Source organism: Laetiporus sulphureus (genome assembly GCF_001632365.1).
Source record: "Laetiporus sulphureus 93-53 unplaced genomic scaffold LAESUscaffold_32, whole genome shotgun sequence".
Classification (NCBI taxonomy): domain Eukaryota; kingdom Fungi; phylum Basidiomycota; class Agaricomycetes; order Polyporales; family Laetiporaceae; genus Laetiporus; species Laetiporus sulphureus.
The window spans coordinates 295,464-312,373 of NW_024468541.1; the positions used below are offsets into that span (position 1 = coordinate 295,464).

The window sequence follows — 16,910 nt, forward strand, 5'->3', positions numbered from 1 at the left end:
CAGCCTTTCCTGTTGAATCACAATACTTTTTGAGAAAAGGGCCGTTTTGTATCTCCTAGTCATTAATTTGCGTCAAGCTGCCTATATCAACTCGCAATACGATATGTAGGATGTCATAAAGTCGAAAGAAATCCATAATGTTTCTCATATGTAACAGAAACCCAAAATTCCTTTCCCATCAGATGGACAATATGGATAAGTCCGATTTCGCACCTTTGTTGGGATCAATTCATGCAGGAGAAAAGATCACAATTGTTCTCGCAGGAATCGGTGTGACTTTCTTTCCAGTGGTCCCTCAGGCTATCATGGTACATCGAGCCTCCGCTCCAGACTATCCATCCAAGCTGATGCATGCATTCAGTTGTCGTCGTTGATCGTTCTTGCATTCTTGCCTTTGCTATTCGCACTGCTCGCACGTCCGTCATGGCGCAAGAACAATGATGACGTTTTGAAGCTACTGAGAACTGATTTGGACGATGGCGTGGACACGCCGCCCCCGCGCGTCCTTCTCCTTACGGCACACCCGGATGACGAGTGCATGTTTTTCGCGCCCACCGTGCAGGCTCTCGTCGAACACGGGAACAAGCTTCCTCCCACTGACACTGACAGACTCGAAGTTTACTCCTTATGCTTGTCCATCGGCAATGCAGATGGCCTAGGAAGTGTTCGGCGGCATGAACTTGACCGCAGCCTCGATATTCTTGGTATCCAAGAGGGACACCGCTGGGTGGAAGATAAATCGTACGTGATCTTCTCGCTTGCTTGGCGTGTCAGGGTTGTCTCGGGAACACGGTCTAAAAATGCGACTTATTCCGTGATTAGCGGTCGTGATTCCAATAGTACGCAGGAGACAAGACATCATTTTTCAGGCTGTAACTTCGTTTGTTTCCTATCCTCAAATTGCTCTCTTTGTCTGAATCCCCGGATACTAAATGATTCGCGGAGGGTTTGTCATGGAAAAAGCAGTCACCACCGTCTTCCGTGATACGTACTGTATCAACCGGATGATTGGTGTGAACCTCGAGCGAAGCATTACGAAGGCGGACCGTCAGCTTCCATGCCTGTGAAACATCTGCTATTTCTGCAGGGACATTCTGCAGTTGCGAACGAATCAGTGCATCTGACTACGCGCTGTATCCTGACATTCCGATCCGAAGTTGTGCAGGTCTGCTGGGCGGTAGTTGTGGCAGCTAAACAATGCGGCCGTGAGGCGGCTCGATATACTTCGCCTGCGATGCCTACCGCTCGTAGGGCGGGCTATCGATGTCGCGTTTCTCTTGCGTCCATGTTGCTACTCTATGCCAAATCTTTGTCTCACAATCATGTGTGGATCTTTCAACTTTCTGCCGCTCTCATCTCTCTTTATGCTCTCTTCAGCGATGATTGATGCACCATCCAACCTCATAGTGCACTGCAAGACAATTTCACTGCTCAGTGGGATCATCAAGTCATCGCAGATGTCATCATGCCCTATGTCATCAATAATAACATCACTACCGTACGTTTCTATGCTTTGTGTATTAGATCAAATATTCACCGCCACCTCTTGTCTATTGTATACATTCAGATCCTCACATTCGACGACTACGGTATTTCAGGACACCCCAACCATTACTCCCTCCCTCGGGGCGTAGTACATCTAATATCCTCACTGTCTGTCACCTCTTCTCCCACCAACGGCTCCGCACTCCCATCCATACCACGGCTGTTCGCCCTCGTGTCCATGCCCCTGCTCAGCAAATACACAGGCCCACTCTCCCTGCTGCTCGTCCCTCTGCAGCGCGCGCTGAATGGAATGTTATTATCCAACTCCGAGCATAACACAGTCACGACGGGGCAGCACGATGCTGGCCCCTCGAGGGTGGTGTTCATCTCCGGCGCGGCAGAGTATGCGACGGCACTCCGTGCGATGCGCCAGCATCGCTCGCAACTAGTGTGGTTCAGGTGGCTGTACGTCACGTTCTCGAGATACATGTGGGTAAATGACTGGGTTGAGGCCGTGCCGCGTGGATAGAAGAATCAATTTGGTGTTCTCTATCGAGCTAAGGACTGTATGAGCGTGCTATATGGGGTTTTTGTCGAGACTGTGACCGGAATCATCATCGGAACTGTGGCTACATCCGCTCAATCATTTGTATACTAGCTGCGCACTGCTAGTGGGGCTAAATACTGAGTGCTGCAGTATTGAGATGAGCCTTTTCTTCGAGACTATATGGACACTGGCTGGATACATAGTACAATTTTTCACTGGATGTCATGCATCGCAAATGCCGATTGCTGCTCACCGCAAACTTGAAAGCACTGACTACCGCTGCGAGAAACGCGACAATTTGTGAACCTTTCCCTTGCTGTGACATCCTATCATTTTGGAAGACAAAAGGGGATTTAAGTTAAGTTATTGGTATCGCGGTCACGTGTAACTCCCAAATTGGTAACATTATCAGGCTGCGGGCGCTCACACCCATACTCTTACACCTCCAATTCCTAGTGCACAAGCTGGCTGCCTATATTGTTTTTGAGATATCTGCTCCGCGCACTGTTCATGATGGCCTCGTCAAATTCTGTCAGCGATAGTACGGATCGCAACGTCGAATGGGTGCACTCATTCAACGAACATCTCAAGTCGGGCAAACCTCTCGAGGAATTCGAGCAACGGTCTCATTCCCCTCCGCCAAAGAAGCGGCGCGCACCTGCCATTCCCGACTTCCGTTTTGAACAGAGCTTTCTGCGGAGTATTAAGCCCTACGTTCATATTGAGCGGCAAATTGCGGAGGATATTGCAGCGGTGGCGACTGCAAGCGGAGAGAAGGGCGCGGAGAAGCACGAGACACGGGTGATGTTGCATGAAGATATTAGGGTACGGTGGGGAAGGGTGATGTGGATTACGTTGAGGGACCAAGTGATCAGTCCGCTCCTCCAGGGCGCATTGAGGTGCGTATCGAGTCTTTGCACCGTACGAACAGACAATACTTCCAAAGGCTGCCTTGTGACTGATATATTTCAACAGAGGGCTAGCGAGTGTATTCCTCAGCCCATTACTCGTATCCTTCGGGGCGAGCTTCCGAAGTTGGTGGGCGAAAGGAGCTACTCGGACGGAAGAGCACCATACCGAGGGCCACGGAGTTGGGTGGCTGAGGAACAAGATGGCTGAGCTGATGACAGCGAGTTCGCCTGCTAGTGCGAGCACTCATGTGAGGTAGGATGAGCGACGGTTGACAAGGCTGTGTACATTAACCTTCGGATTTCTGGCATTGCATTTGCCCACTCGACATTCGGGATTCCTTGGCACCTTTCCGGATGTGTCGGTTGGCATATTTCTGGAATGTGACGGTTGTCGTGAGTCCCTTCAACTCGAAGTCAGTCTATTCACCCTTCGATAACAATTCAACATTCGACCTACCTTCGGCCACGCTGCGCGAATGATGGCCGCTGACCTTGTCAAAGAAAGTCTGCGAGCAGCACTTTTCAGACAATAGACAGTCTGGGGTGCATCCGCGTCATGCAGTAACTCTCTGATTGTCGATGCCAACGACCTCGCGGTGGTTGGTACCAAGCCTGCTTAACCATCTCGGAGGTGACCCTGCAAATATCGCAAGCGTCGAGATTGACTATCGTTGCGCTTCAAAGGCATCCCGTACGCAGACCCTCCAGAGCAGTTCGTATATCCGACGGCGTGCAGATGGCCCGAGGTGCTGAATGTGACGGCTCTCTGTCCTGAATGCATCTAAACCAATCAAGTGCCATTATTCACGTGGACCAGCGAGCGGTGTTCCTTGCATTGTAATCTTATAGTCGTCCCACGCCCAGCTGGTTGTGGCCTTCACTATCGGCCGAACGTCGTGTGTTACGATAGACTGCGAGTGCCATCTCGATGCTGAACTCACGTCTCTAGTTATGTATCAGTCATATAACGGTGTGTTCCGCGTAGTGTGGGCGACGAGCCGAGGCCAACTGGTAAACTCAGCTCAACTCGCATATCGAGTCGCTGTGTCGAGCCGAGCTAAAAGTAAGTAAATGTCTTTCCCGTTGCTAACTACGATATTCTTGATCTCAGACACTTAGATCAGAGTCCACAGGAGCTTGGCTATGTCAAGCCGCATGCGGCTGGGACTGCTCTTCTCTGCTCTTACATTGAATGCTGTCCATGCATCGTCCCGCATAGCTATAGCTACTATTGCTGGACTCGAGTCTGCGATAATTCAGCTGCGCCACAATTCGCCGCCCTAATGGCATTGATCTGGTCCTGGCATCTGCATGAATAGACGAACTAGAGGCTGGTTGACCTTCTAGGAGCCTCTGCAAGGCATTGCTGTGTACGCAGCCTCAAACATTAACGAGAAAGCTTCCAATGATCTGTATGTAGTCGTTCTACGTCTGTTCAATCCCGTATAGCATCCTGCAGTGGCGATGTGCAGTTTACGCAGCCATAATATTGCTGAGTGTAGGTAAACCGTTTCCCGCGAGTCCCGACTACATTTGTTTCGTCTCATCAAGAGCGCCAGTGTTTCATTCTCTGACCATTTTGCGTCTCAGATATTCGTGGCCATACCAGCAGCGATGATAGGGGTGCATGCTTAACATCGCGTAGGCCAGACAGCATCGCGTCCATGGTGGAGATCGGGCCCTCCATCTCCACCACATTCGTTGCAGCAACAACCATGGCGCACAGGCCGCCACCTTTGCACCAAAGACGGTGATGTGGTAGGGCCCCTAGCGTGACCGTATATGCCGTGCACAATTTACACGCCCGTGGATACGTTTATGACGGTCCGTGAAGCCTCTGTGGCCCCACGCCCGTGCCACCATTCCAACCACCAACGCTGCACCGCCTTTGTATTATGTAGCCGCAACTCGTTCCGTCTCACTGCTGATAAATGATAATACAGTGGCACATAAAGCAGACTTCTGTCGGTATAAAACCCTCCCTTCCGTCCACCAAACTTCATCTCCTCACGCCTTTTCCCATCTTCTCTATTTCTTTCCTGCCATCCTCACGAGCGACATGCCTGCTGTGTGCGCCCTTCGATATTCCTGCGGACAGGATATCGAGGTCGGGGGCACGGGTCCTGTGGCGCAGATCGAGCGGCGGAAGGGTGGTGGCGGTCACGGTCATGGTGGCGGCCATGCCGGCGGAGACGAGGGCTCGCATGGCCATGACACAAGTTCCGATGGCGACAAGTCCGTCAGCGACAAATATTCGGACCATGTCAAGGAGGTCGACGTTCCTGGCGAGACGCAAGGCCGGACGAAGGCATATGCGTATGGACCCGGAGGGGGGAAGGTGATAACAATCCCTGAAGGTGAACCGTACGTTGGCCGAAAATCAGGCGGGGGGACGCGTGCGGGTGTGGCAGGCAATTTGTGAGTGATATATGGTAGCTGCGCGTACAATCGTGTCTTACGAGATATCGGACAGCGAGTACGGGAGCGGCATACCGGGTCGAAGTGCGACCGCTGTCGGCGTAACTGACGTCGACTTCCCCTATGGGTACAGACCCTTCTCCTGGCAACATATCCAGGCTATGGACCTCTCTTCCTACACCCAACAGAGGTGGGCACCGCTTCTTCTGATCACAGCTCACGCGTAAAATACATGTCTGACCCACCCGTGCAGTATGGCATGCCTGAGAATGCCACTCGTCCTGGCGGTCCAGAAGCATCAGCCAATTTTACGGACGCGTATTCAAACACAACCGTCTGCATCCTCTCGGATAACAGCACCGTCGCCTCGCTGATCGCATCAATCAGCGCGAACTGCTCTCTCAGTGCCTCGTCTTCGAAGACCCCTCTTCCGTTCAATGCCACCTCGTCCCGGCCTTGTCCGGAACAGGCGATCATGTACTATCGGGGCAGCTCCGCGACGATGACGCTTGTGGGCTACAACAATACCAATCTGTTCAGCAACAATACGGCTTCTGTAATGCTTCCCCTCCCATCATGGGCTAACACCTCCTTCATCAGCTGCGTTAACGAGACAACTATCGCGGCCATCCCGTTGTTCGGCAGAGCCACGATGTATCAACCGCATGCTGCCGTGGTGCTCCTTGCTCTCTTCCTCTCAGTGCTCAAGCTCGCGTTTTGAAGGCCCGTCGAAGATAGCCACTTTGCGGACGCTGATCGTACCATTTGATTGATGTATCCCTTGCACTGCGCATGCTTGTCACTATCGCAAACTTTACAATCTTGAGCATGATAACCTTTTGTTCCGTAGGCTAGCGTGTACACGATATCCGTGTAAATACGTCTCACATTTGAATCCACTGCGGGGCCCCTTCTAAGTGTTCAATAGCGGTGGTAGATTCTGTCGGCGACCATGAATTATGGTTGGCCAAATGATCGGATGGATAGGGCAGGAAACTCTATATATGAGTGTCAGATGTGAAACCATTATAATTCGGCTACTTCTGCTGGCAATCTGCCGCATCCCAGCGTAAACAGTTTTCTGAATTTGAGATACTGTACATTGTGTCCCTTGCTCGCCAGAGCAAGGCTGCATTCTCCACGGCCGTGGACAAAAATCGTGCAGGGGTGGGAACATTCACGTGACTACGATGACGTCGCCTCTGCACTCCCTGCTTACCTCCTGCTGTCTGTAGCTAGCCTGTACTAAGCTGCTGTCTCGTCCGGATTTTACCGTCTATTACGTTCGTGCTGTCTCTAACGACGTGCCCCATTACTGCTCTGTCAACGGCATCTTTCGCAGTGCTGGTTCCTTAACACCTTCCGAGTCATGCATTCATGCCTCACCTCCCTCCACGGCGTTGTGCCTCATTCGACATGCGCCGTCGGTGATGTCTCATTCTTTTTACCGGTGCTCTGTTTGCATACCTCATTTATTTATATCAACTGGACCCTTCGAGATGGATAGCGTGTCTAAGCGTGGATCCGACCCTGGAACCCGGAGGACATGTTTGTCTACTCTCAGGTCTCTGTTCGCCTACGGTGGCGTCGCCTTCGCTCTCGTCGCTTACTTCTTGCTGTATACTGTATATGTAGCTGCTGTCTCATCCGGATTCTACCATTTATTACGTCTTGTTGTCTCTGACAACGTGCCCGGTTACTGCTCTTTTAACTGCATCTTTCGCACTGCTGCTTCCTCAATGTCTCCCGACTCATGCCTTATCTCCTTCCGCACATTGTGCCTCGGCGCCGTTGGTGATGTCTCATTCCCTGCGATTACACATACCTTTCGCTTTTGTTAGCTTGCCTTTCTTCCCGAAAACCACAACTCGTACATCAGTTTCCACCGTTGTCGTTCATTCCATTTTCCATCTGTTCCCACCAGCCTTTCGTTTTCACGTACATCAGTTTCCACCATTGTCATTCATTCCATTTTCCATCTGTTCCCACCAGCCTTTCGTTTTCACGTTCAGCTCCTCCTGCCGTCCGTCCTCCTTCATCAACATCTCATCGATAGGCTGAAAGAATGTCATCTCGTCGAAGTCGCGCAGGATGCGTATCGTTTCACGTCCTGAACTGCGCGAGAGAGCGACGTAAAGGTTGAATAGTGACATCCTTCCTCCAGGTGGCGTGGTTATGTCTACGATAACGTACGTGATCGTCTGTCCTTGAGAACGGTAGTCCGTGAACGCATACGCCGCCGTCATCGGAATCTGTCGGCGGTTAACCTTTTTGCGTAGGATCTTTCTACCATTTCGTGTTTGGACTGGCACGTCGATGTGAACGGTTTTTGACATCGGTTCGATTGGAATTACGCCATCTTGTAAGCCTTCAAGACTTGACATGCGCGTCCTCCCGAGCTTTACTAAAACGAACGCCAGCGGTCTTTGCAATCTCACCACCGACGAGTTCGGTATCGGTGGTTCATCTGGATGCAGGATGATGTCAACAATCTCGCCTCTCGCGCCGTTTGTGACATCAAGCTCTGTCTGCACGTTGACGGTAACCATGACTTTCATTCCTAACGCTATTTTGACTTCATCTGGCAAACCTCCCTTCTCCTTCCGTCCTTTACGTTTAGTCCTTTTACTGGCCATCGCCAGCCGTTCTCTTGACGTCAAAGGTCTGCCATTTGTATGGTCTTCCGCAGGACAAAATGCTTGATTTCATCCTCAGCCTCGATGGAAACCATCTCCAAACCATCCACTACCGTTCCGAACATCCTCCCGATCCCGATCGATACCCGTGGATGAATCAGGCAATTGAATGCATCGCACGCATTAACACCCCACACCGACAAATCGACCTTATATGCAGCCGAACCCCACCCCCCCTGTGGCCCATCTGCTTCTTCTGGACCGACCTGTTAATGAACGTCGTCAGCGCGGACAGTCTCGTTTCCGCAAACCCCGCCCTCCTCTTCAAGCACCGGGGATTGTACAACACGAGACGATTCTGGAAGCTAGAACATACCGTCATAATGAAATACGCCATACGAGGTTACGCATTCGCACCAAGTCCCGCTGCTTGGGAGCCCACCCCTCGATGCCACCCGCTCCTCTGCTGCAGGAAACAACGCACCTTCGAGGACCGTGCCTGCCTCCGTCTCACATTTGATGAACGTAATGCACTCCCTGCAGACGACGATGCCTACATCGCCTGGAGGTTGTCAGATGCACGTTGCAGTGCGAACTGCACGACTGCCCTGATTGGCCCCTCCGCAATGTATGGGATCAAAGATTGAATGAACACCCACGCAACACTGGCATTGTTCACGTACCCGCCCAATGTAATGTCCTCTAATGTACCCTGTACTAATAGCTTCAACATTTATCCCACTACCGCTCCTGTACTGTTATCTCAAATTGACGCCGCAGCGTCAACTCCACCAACTGTGCTACGTCCCATAATAAATCCTGCACGTTGCCCGTGACAACCAATGAACATACCTCGAGCAAGGGACCCAGCCGCGGCCACGCGGCGCTTCTCGAGTCCTAAGCAATCTGGCAGCTGACTGCGCAGCACGCTCTTACAACGTCCACGTAATTACCAAGACTAGTGGGAGAGCGCCGTGATATTCAAGTTTCCGTAAGTACGCCCTGCTGACACTGCTGCATATTAACAACCGACCTGAATCAGGTGGCAAGCGTCAAGCACTCCCAGCGAGGTACAATCAGAGAATTGACATGCATGACAGCTTCGACTTGAAATTATCGGACATGTCATCAGCGCTCGCATTAGTCTCATGGCTGTAGTGAATCAAAGTGAGCGAGCGGTAGCGATTGGCCACTTTCTTCGTTTCATTACGAAGCACAGAGGGCCGAAGAGCTTGAAGTAACCTTATACGGCGTCAATATGGAGTGCGTTGTCTTGCATGCGCTTCAGGAGGAAGCTGATGGGCGTGGCGTAGGTGACGTCCGCAGAAGGCGTGGCGCCAGCACCGCTGGTGAGAAGGCCGCCGATGCGTCCGAGGGCGTCGACGATGACAGAACCCGAGTCACCCTTGTCCGCGAAGGCGCCGGACTTGCAGTCTTGCGGGAGGATGGCCCACTCTTTAGAGATCTTGGCGTTGTCATTGTCGTAGTTACGGGCGTAGGAACAGATGTTGTTGGCATGGCCGACGGTCAGGCCGGTGGTGATACCGCGCTTGATCACCACAAGGCACGGTTCGTCGTTCTGATCGAGTGCGGTGGGATGACGCATCTCCTCGTCCGGAATGGTTCCCTTGAGCCTCAGAAGACGGTCGCCCGGATACTCGAAGGAAGGGGCATTCCGAGGATTGGGGTGCATCATACGAGCGAACTCGTAGACTGGGATGCGGGTACCGAGGTCGATGGCATTGCCGTCGAAATTGCTCGCGTCGACCTTGGAGGCGTCAATCTCGATGACGGCCCAGTCCTCGGTATAACCCTCGCCGCTGCTGTCGATGCCGACGTTGATGGGAGGAGAGAGGATGACGTGGCCCAGAACGCGGCTCTCCGGGGTGGCCCAGTGAGTCGAAACGTCCTTATAGAAGGTGTTGAGTTCTTCCATCGCCTTCTTCGCCTCGCCCAACTCGGCCTGGGCCTACTGACGCACCTTGTCTGCTACCTTGCCTCCAATCTCGGCCTTGATAGATTCGAGGTACTTGTTGAACGCCGCATCGCCGAAGAGCGTGACGTTATGACGGGGCTGGCTGTCATTCTTATGCTCAAAGTGCTTGTTTTCGTTTTTGTCGGGCGGGAAGATGACGTGGCGAGCAGTGACGAGGAGGAGCCTCTTCGTATTCACGCCCTCGGCAATGAAGAAGCCGCCGGTACCGTCAGCGCAAGGCGTAGACTGAGCACAGATGGGGAGACCGAGCGTAGTGGTAAGAGGTTCGCGGACGTCTACGGTGGAGTCGAAAGAGTAGGTGGACGTGGGGAACTTGGGAGCGGCCCAGCGGGTAACGACCGACTCGCGGATCTCTACGTCGACGTCGGTGATGCCGGATTCTACAAGAAGCTCACGGCACTTGGAGGCCACGACGACGCCGTCCTCGCCAGAGAGAGATGCAGGCAGCACGCCGATCCAGAGGATGACAGGGGCGAAAGACTCTTCAACGTCCTTGATGCGGACGACGTCGATGCTAGTCCACTTGACCTTCATCGTGTCCAGAAGGTCGTGGACCTTGAGAGCCAGGCCGTCCCCCCAGACCTCACAGAGTGGGTGATTGCCGACGGGGCCAAGCTCCTTGAGCTTGCGGTACGCCTCGGGGCCAGTGGGCTCCTTCCAGGGAGTGGTGCCAGTGCGAGCGACCAAGCGGGGGCCAGAGGGCAGGCCGGAGTAGTAGAACATGGCCTCCTTCTCGGACGGAGGGGATGGGAGCGTAGGAAGGTTGTCAGCCATGGTGATTGCGATGCAGGTAGAGACGAAAGCAGAGGAGGTCACTGCAGGAGGGTTCAAGGGGATCACGTGATCGCTCCATTGGTAGCAAATAACTCTTTCGCGCCACAGTTCAAACTTCGTGAGCCCCCCTTACTATTGCAGTCATTGCACTAGTATCGATGCCAGACAACGCAAAACAAGAGATACCACTAACAGCTACATTCTAGTCTACATCCGCTCCAACGGCTTCAAAGTCAACAAGCGCATCGCCGCACCAAGCACGTCCCGCGTGCACAGGTACATCCACATGCGCGCCCGCGCCTTCGCCACGTCCGCCTCGCCCTTCACGACGACCGTCTCCCACGCGCTCGAAATCGCGTGGCTGAGGCGGAACGCGAACGTGACCACGCCGCTCGGCTCGTGCGTGCGCAGCGCGGTCTTCACCACGTCGGGGTACGACCCGAGCAGGAAGATGATCTCCCGCGTCGCCGGCTCCGTGAGCAGGCCGGTGTCGATCTGTGCGGGGGGCGGTAGGGGGAGGAGCTCGGGGTTTTTGCGGGAGATGGAGGAGATGCGGACGTGTGCGTATTGCAGGTACGGGCCGGTGTCGCCCTCGAAGGAGAGCATTCGATCCCAGTTGAATGTGTAGTTGTTGATTCTGCGGGATACGATTGGATTGAGTCACGCTTGGCTTCGTTGTGAGACCGAGACACTTACCGCTTCGCAGCCATGTCCTGGATCTTGACGCCCGTGATGCCAATCTCCTGCGCCACTGCCTCTGGGTCCTCGACGTTCTTGTACTTCTCCTCGTTCTTCTTCATCTGCTCGTGCATCACCACGCCCGCCTCACGAATAATCTGGTCGAGGAAGACGACCGTCCCTCGCCGCGTGCTCATGCCCAGCACGAGCCCGTAGTTGACGTGCTGGAGGCGGTTCGCCCACTCGAAGCCCATCAGATCCAGCACCTTGAAGAACTGCGCGACGTGCAGATCCTGCTGCGAGGAGATGACGTAGATCATCTTATCGAACTTGTACTTCTCGTACCGCTCGATTGCACCGCCGATATCACGCGTGAGGTAGATCGACGTCCCATCTGTGCGAATCACACGTCGACATCCTCATCGTCCCATGGAAAATGAGCGGAACGCACCTTTCTTCCGTAGCACCGCCTTCCCGAGCTTGTACTTCTCCAGGTTCACCCACTTCGCGCCCTCTTCATCATCAATCAGGCCTTTCTCCCCGAGCACCTTGAGCGCCAAGGCCTGGCTCGCCTTCCCGACCATGCTCTCGCCGGTGTACACGTCAAAGTGGACGTTCAGTCGCGCATACTCCTCCGCGTATTTGCGGACCGACAGCTCGCGCCATATCCGCCAGTCCGCGAGCGCCGTCTCGTCACCGTCCTCCATTCGCTTGAAGAACGCCGCTGCCTCAACCTTGACGTTTGGATCCTTTTCCGCGTCGGCGTTGATCTTGACGTAGACTTCAAAGAGATGCCGGATGGCGTCTTTTTCTAGCTCTTCTCGGGAGCCGTATTTGCCAAAGCCAACAGCGATCAGACCGAACTTAATAGGAACGAGTCAACGTCGAAGACGAGGTATGACCTTACTGTCGGCTTTGACGCACCTGCGTTCCCCAGTCACCTAGGTAGTTCATAGAGACGACTTCCCATCCGCACGCCTTGTACAGATTCGCGAGGAAGGCACCGATGATCGTGCTCCGCAAGTGTCCGACATGGAACTGCTTCGCGATGTTGGGAGAAGAATACTCGATAACGACGCGCTTGCCCGCTCCAGACGTGTTTGTGCCGTACTCTGGTTGGCCGGATGTCGTAGCATACGTGAGGGCATGCACTTGGTCTAGCACGAGTCGGTTAAGCGTGGACGTGCGGAGTGTGAAGTGTAGGAATGCCCTGTCGTAGACGACGTTTTCGATCCACTCGTTTGGTTGGAACTAGATGAGAATCATACTTTGTTAGTAAATCGAGTAATTGTAAAGAAATGGAAAGGGAAGAGGGAACGTTTTCAAAACTGAAACTCTAACCGATGTAATGCAGAACCCGCAAAACTACGGCATCATCTATCACGAACACGTTGCATGAGGATCGAAAGGATTAAGATCTTGAAATAAAAAGTATCCAGGAATGCAAGGAGCATGAGCTCGTAAATGCTCCAGTACTTCTGCACTCGCACACAACAAGCACGATCAACAAATCCTGCATTTGTGAACAATCCCAACTATTCTCCACCGGCTCGTGATCCTTCCCACTCAATGGCACTGCTAGTTCCCATCCACACTTACAGACTCTACCCGACTCCCATCAACCGCAACGACAACTCACCTTATCCAAAACGCGCTTCGCAAGCTCGTCCACCTTCCCCGGCAACCTAAACCGCGGTATCGCAACCGTAAAATCCACCCCCTTCTTCCCATAATCCACCCCAGCATAAACCTGCTCGACCGTCAGCGGCGGCAGCGCACCCGCCACCAATTGCGCGATCGCCGCGCGGAACGCATCGAGCACGCAGCGTTCAGGATCCGTGCCCTCTATTCTAGGCAGGCTCGGTAGGTTGGCAGGCAGCGAGAACGGCGAGCTCATGGTAGATAGTTTGCGAAGGGTGTGTGTCAAGGGGAGGTAGCGTGCGTGTGGTGGCCGGTATAGTACACGTAGACTTACAGAGGAGAAAAGTCGTAATCGGAGTGGACAGAGCAGAGCCACGTTTTGCTATTAGATGCCTCGAGTCAGAGAGGTCTATTTGGGAGCAGTGCCGTCTATGATTTTTTTAGGTGTAAGGATTTCAAGCCGAGTCATGAGAAGACTCTAACAAGATTTCGACGCCACATGCACTTTCGACCGGATTTGGCAGGTGTGAAAGAACGGCTGAAAAGCCGCGTTGTCTCACGCTATTCGGTCCGCATTTTGCCCATGTTCTCTGGAACGTTGCGCGAGTATTCAAATATTCACCGATGACTGTTGACTATGTTTTTGCAATGTTGAATGCATTGATCAGTCGACGATATTATATTCTCCGAGCAGACGAGGATATATCCACATATAATCTAATTGTGCAGATGCGCGCGAAATAATGTCACGGGTGCGAGAAATAGCGTACAGACATAGAAACAAGACGGAGCAAAGGAGCAAAGAAAGTCCAAAGTAACTTTTTATTCCATATACGAAATCGGTTACCACTTCACCACTCAATGACCTCAGGGAAGAACTTTGCGATCAGCTCCTCATAATACGGCTTGAGCTTCACAGGGTCAACCGGGTCATCGCTCTTGCTGTAGAGATCATATGGATTGAACGCCTTCACTGCAACAAGCGCGCGCTCGTCGTCCGCGTTCGTGAGGTGGGAATACGCGCCCTCGCGGTGCCACCTGCATTAATTGACGGTCGGCATTTCACGGAACAGAAAGCAATTTCAAACCGAACGCACGGGTAGAAGCTGTGGTAACGTATCATATAGAGCGCGTCAACCGGGAGGCTGCTCTGGTTCTTCAGCACGTGGTACAGATACTGAATAGACACGGTCTGTCAGAGTCCAGGTTGCAAGCGTGAGAGCGCATAGACGCACCTCATCATGCCCCCAAGACAGCATGACGTTTTCGAGCCCGCAATGCGGTGCGTACACGCCATACTCGGATGAGTAGATGGAGTCCTTGCTGTCGGGGTTCCCAGCGAACGTCTCGTGGTAGATGATCTTGTCGGAATACTTGCATCCGACGACGAAGGTGTCCTGTGAAGTGCAATGTCAGCAAATGGCCAAATACATCCATGTATCGGAGGCGTACGCCGACGACGTCCCATTGGCCTCTGTAATAGAAGGACTTCTCGTCAGTAAGGGGAATCACCGGATTGAAATACTTGAACATACTGCGCATCGAAGAAGAAGAGCAGCTTGCCCAGATCGTGCACTAGTCCTGCAGCCTATGCAGAATTTAGTAAATCCCCATACCATGAGTCCGGTGAGACACCTCACCTGCATCCATTCGGGCTTTCCATCCCGCCGGATTGCCTCGGCAGTTTGCAGGAGATGCTCAATTTGTGTGACGCTCGTCTGCACGCATCGGAATTTTGTCAGGAGGAGTCAACTAACTGCGTCCTGCGAATACGACTGACGTCTGGGTCGGAGTCATCGACGAGCTTGTCGAGCGTCTCCATCGCCTCCCAGATGCCTGAGGGCAACAAACCATCAGCACAGCATGACAGATAACGTAAGGCGACTGTTTACCCATCCGTGCACGCACGGTTTTCTTGAAGTTCTGTCGGACCTGGATGTTGTATGCCACGGTCTGTTTTTCTACGGCAGTGTCAACGACCAGCAGAAGGGATTGGACGGGAGGACGCACCATGCTGCTCTCGGTAGAAATTCTTGACACGCTCGCAAGCCGCCTCGTACTGGCGGAAGGCGGACTTGTCCTTCTCTGTGTCGAACTTGGACGACTCATCCCAGGCCGCAGCGGCCTTGGCACCTTTGATCTTGTTCACTAGCAGAACAAAGGTCACTTCATGACTTACACCGAAAACGCTACACGATGGACACACCCTGATCAACAGCGTCCGAGACAGCATCGAAAGCGCGGGCGTCGACGACGTGCATGGTGGTGGCAAGTTGAGTAGAGGTGCCGAAAAGAGTCGTGCGGGGAAGTAGTGCGGATTCCGATCGAGGTGATCTTTATAAGTATAGCGAGCAGGCGAGGAAGACGCGAAGCAGCAATTCTGTATTGAGGGCCGCGGCGCGATCGGCAAGATTGAATTACCCAAGTAATATGCTTTGCGGGCCCGAGCTGTTGCCAGGAAGTTACGTCAGGTGCCGATGTGCCCCAGTGGTGCTGGTGGTGTTCTTCGCTGGAGCTGGTGGGAGCTGGGGAGTGTGGGAGGGACACGTCGGAGGCCTCTTATAGCTGTCCATGGCTGTCAGGAATTAATATTTTCTGACTGGTGATGAGCGCGGTGGCTGTGGCGACAAGCAGCCCTCAGTGATAAGATCACGCGAACCCCCGCAAGGAATCCGGCCCGGGTGCCGCATTGACGGCCACCTTCTCTTCAGCCACAATGGTGGTCATGATGCCGACTTTCCAATTTCGCGGATTCAACAACATCTACAGAGACGTTCTTCGACGTGCAAGCTGACTGAAAGTGAGTGTCCGGTCCGAATTGCGAAGACAGGGTCGAAGACGGAAGGAAGAATATCCAGCAGCTACCGCAGTTCCTCTCTGCCATTTGGCAATTTTTGGGGTCATGCACCGTAATGACGAGTCCAGTCCCTGCCATCGTTCTGCATAAGTTGTCGATCTCACAGAGATCGAGCTCGGTATTCCGGTCCGACTAGCGTTGTGGACTGCAGTACCTTGCTCTCGACCAGGCAACTGATGTGATTCTGGATCGCTCGGGGAAAGCTTCCCCGCACTGCGGGGTTAAAATCAGATCTATGAACATAAAGCCGGCTGCAAGCTAAGAAAGGCCCAATAATAGCGTTCGGCGATGTCATGGTTAGAAAGTCCCGCTGAGAAGCATTGCACTGATCAACGATATGTATCTGTAGGCTGCTTGCATATTTTCCGGGTTCCTAGAGAGGACGCACGTAAACATCCTCTCTCAGTCGAGATCTCCATATTGGCGGGCTTCAGTTATGCATGAGATAAGAGGACAAGCAGTATGTATGATATACAGTGTCACATGAATCTCGCGACACTTTTGGGGTAGCAGTGGGTCCGCATATTTTCGATATGCATCAGAAGGAGACGGCAAACGTGCACCATTAGAAGCGAGACAGTGACCTGTCGATCTCAGCTGAACGTGGCATCCAACAGCTCCACTCGGACCGAAGGGTGCGAGTAGCTATTGATCGTTGGGGCATCAGTGCTGAACAGACGTTGGTGTCGCGATCTCCCATGTGAGCGAAGTCTAGAAACTTGGAGGAGCCTGATGAAGCGGGCATGCATGGTCGCAACTCGGACCGAAGTTCCAGTCTGTCTTTTCGCGTTCCATGCTTCCTTCGCAAGCCGATATGTCAGGGTCACGTTGTGCTGGTCAGAGCCTCACCGTGAGCTGGTCTTGCTGCATCTAGCCTGCCGTTGAGTCCTTCTGGATTTTATCGGCGGAAGAACACGTCGGAAGCGACAACAGGCATGATATGTGTGGTCATGCAGCCCCACGGGGT

General features: G+C 53.1%; 8 protein-coding genes across 8 annotated transcripts; 4 read left to right on the forward strand and 4 right to left on the reverse strand.

The window, feature by feature from the left end:
* The first annotated feature begins 246 nt into the window (after positions 1-246).
* On the forward strand, positions 247-2,301 carry LAESUDRAFT_727990 (LmbE-like protein). The gene is made up of 4 exons (XM_040909336.1): positions 247-308; positions 362-741; positions 1,408-1,498; positions 1,568-2,301. The coding sequence occupies exons 1-4, from the start codon at positions 306-308 to the stop codon at positions 2,012-2,014; spliced, it is 921 nt and encodes a 306-aa protein (XP_040762253.1). The 5' UTR covers positions 247-305; the 3' UTR covers positions 2,015-2,301.
* Positions 2,302-2,468: 167 nt separating this feature from the next.
* LAESUDRAFT_682732 (uncharacterized protein) lies at positions 2,469-3,287 on the forward strand. Its single transcript, XM_040905800.1, has 2 exons — positions 2,469-2,931; positions 3,008-3,287. Exons 1-2 carry the CDS (start codon positions 2,543-2,545, stop codon positions 3,198-3,200), a joined length of 582 nt encoding a protein of 193 aa, XP_040762254.1. The 5' UTR covers positions 2,469-2,542; the 3' UTR covers positions 3,201-3,287.
* Positions 3,288-5,002: 1,715 nt separating this feature from the next.
* Positions 5,003-6,130, forward strand: LAESUDRAFT_737932 (uncharacterized protein; the record flags this gene model as incomplete). The annotated part of the gene is made up of 4 exons (XM_040910832.1): positions 5,003-5,361; positions 5,417-5,551; positions 5,578-6,015; positions 6,085-6,130. 4 exons carry the CDS (start codon positions 5,003-5,005, stop codon positions 6,128-6,130), a joined length of 978 nt encoding a protein of 325 aa, XP_040762255.1.
* A 1,174-nt stretch (positions 6,131-7,304) lies between these two features.
* On the reverse strand, positions 7,305-7,607 carry LAESUDRAFT_657721 (uncharacterized protein; the record flags this gene model as incomplete). Its single annotated transcript, XM_040904704.1, has 1 exon — positions 7,305-7,607. The coding sequence occupies one exon, from the start codon at positions 7,605-7,607 to the stop codon at positions 7,305-7,307; it is 303 nt and encodes a 100-aa protein (XP_040762256.1).
* Positions 7,608-7,906: 299 nt separating this feature from the next.
* LAESUDRAFT_298742 (uncharacterized protein) lies at positions 7,907-8,950 on the forward strand. Its single transcript, XM_040901884.1, has one exon. The coding sequence runs from the start codon at positions 8,057-8,059 to the stop codon at positions 8,642-8,644; it is 588 nt and encodes a 195-aa protein (XP_040762257.1). The 5' UTR covers positions 7,907-8,056; the 3' UTR covers positions 8,645-8,950.
* On the reverse strand, positions 8,950-11,189 carry LAESUDRAFT_298724 (uncharacterized protein). The gene is made up of 2 exons (XM_040901883.1): positions 9,979-11,189; positions 8,950-9,906 (listed from the first exon to the last, which is right to left on the reverse strand). Exons 1-2 carry the CDS (start codon positions 10,765-10,767, stop codon positions 9,241-9,243), a joined length of 1,455 nt encoding a protein of 484 aa, XP_040762258.1. The 5' UTR covers positions 10,768-11,189; the 3' UTR covers positions 8,950-9,240.
* LAESUDRAFT_657915 (arginyl-tRNA synthetase) lies at positions 10,975-13,342 on the reverse strand (the record flags this gene model as incomplete). Its single annotated transcript, XM_040904715.1, has 5 exons — positions 10,975-11,404; positions 11,464-11,839; positions 11,897-12,308; positions 12,370-12,696; positions 13,085-13,342. 5 exons carry the CDS (start codon positions 13,340-13,342, stop codon positions 10,975-10,977), a joined length of 1,803 nt encoding a protein of 600 aa, XP_040762259.1.
* A 507-nt stretch (positions 13,343-13,849) lies between these two features.
* On the reverse strand, positions 13,850-15,531 carry LAESUDRAFT_728002 (myo-inositol oxygenase). Its single transcript, XM_040909337.1, has 10 exons — positions 15,293-15,531; positions 15,097-15,234; positions 14,979-15,047; positions 14,867-14,922; positions 14,727-14,804; positions 14,622-14,674; positions 14,539-14,560; positions 14,322-14,483; positions 14,184-14,263; positions 13,850-14,124 (listed from the first exon to the last, which is right to left on the reverse strand). The coding sequence occupies exons 1-10, from the start codon at positions 15,345-15,347 to the stop codon at positions 13,938-13,940; spliced, it is 900 nt and encodes a 299-aa protein (XP_040762260.1). The 5' UTR covers positions 15,348-15,531; the 3' UTR covers positions 13,850-13,937.
* Positions 15,532-16,910: the final 1,379 nt, after the last annotated feature.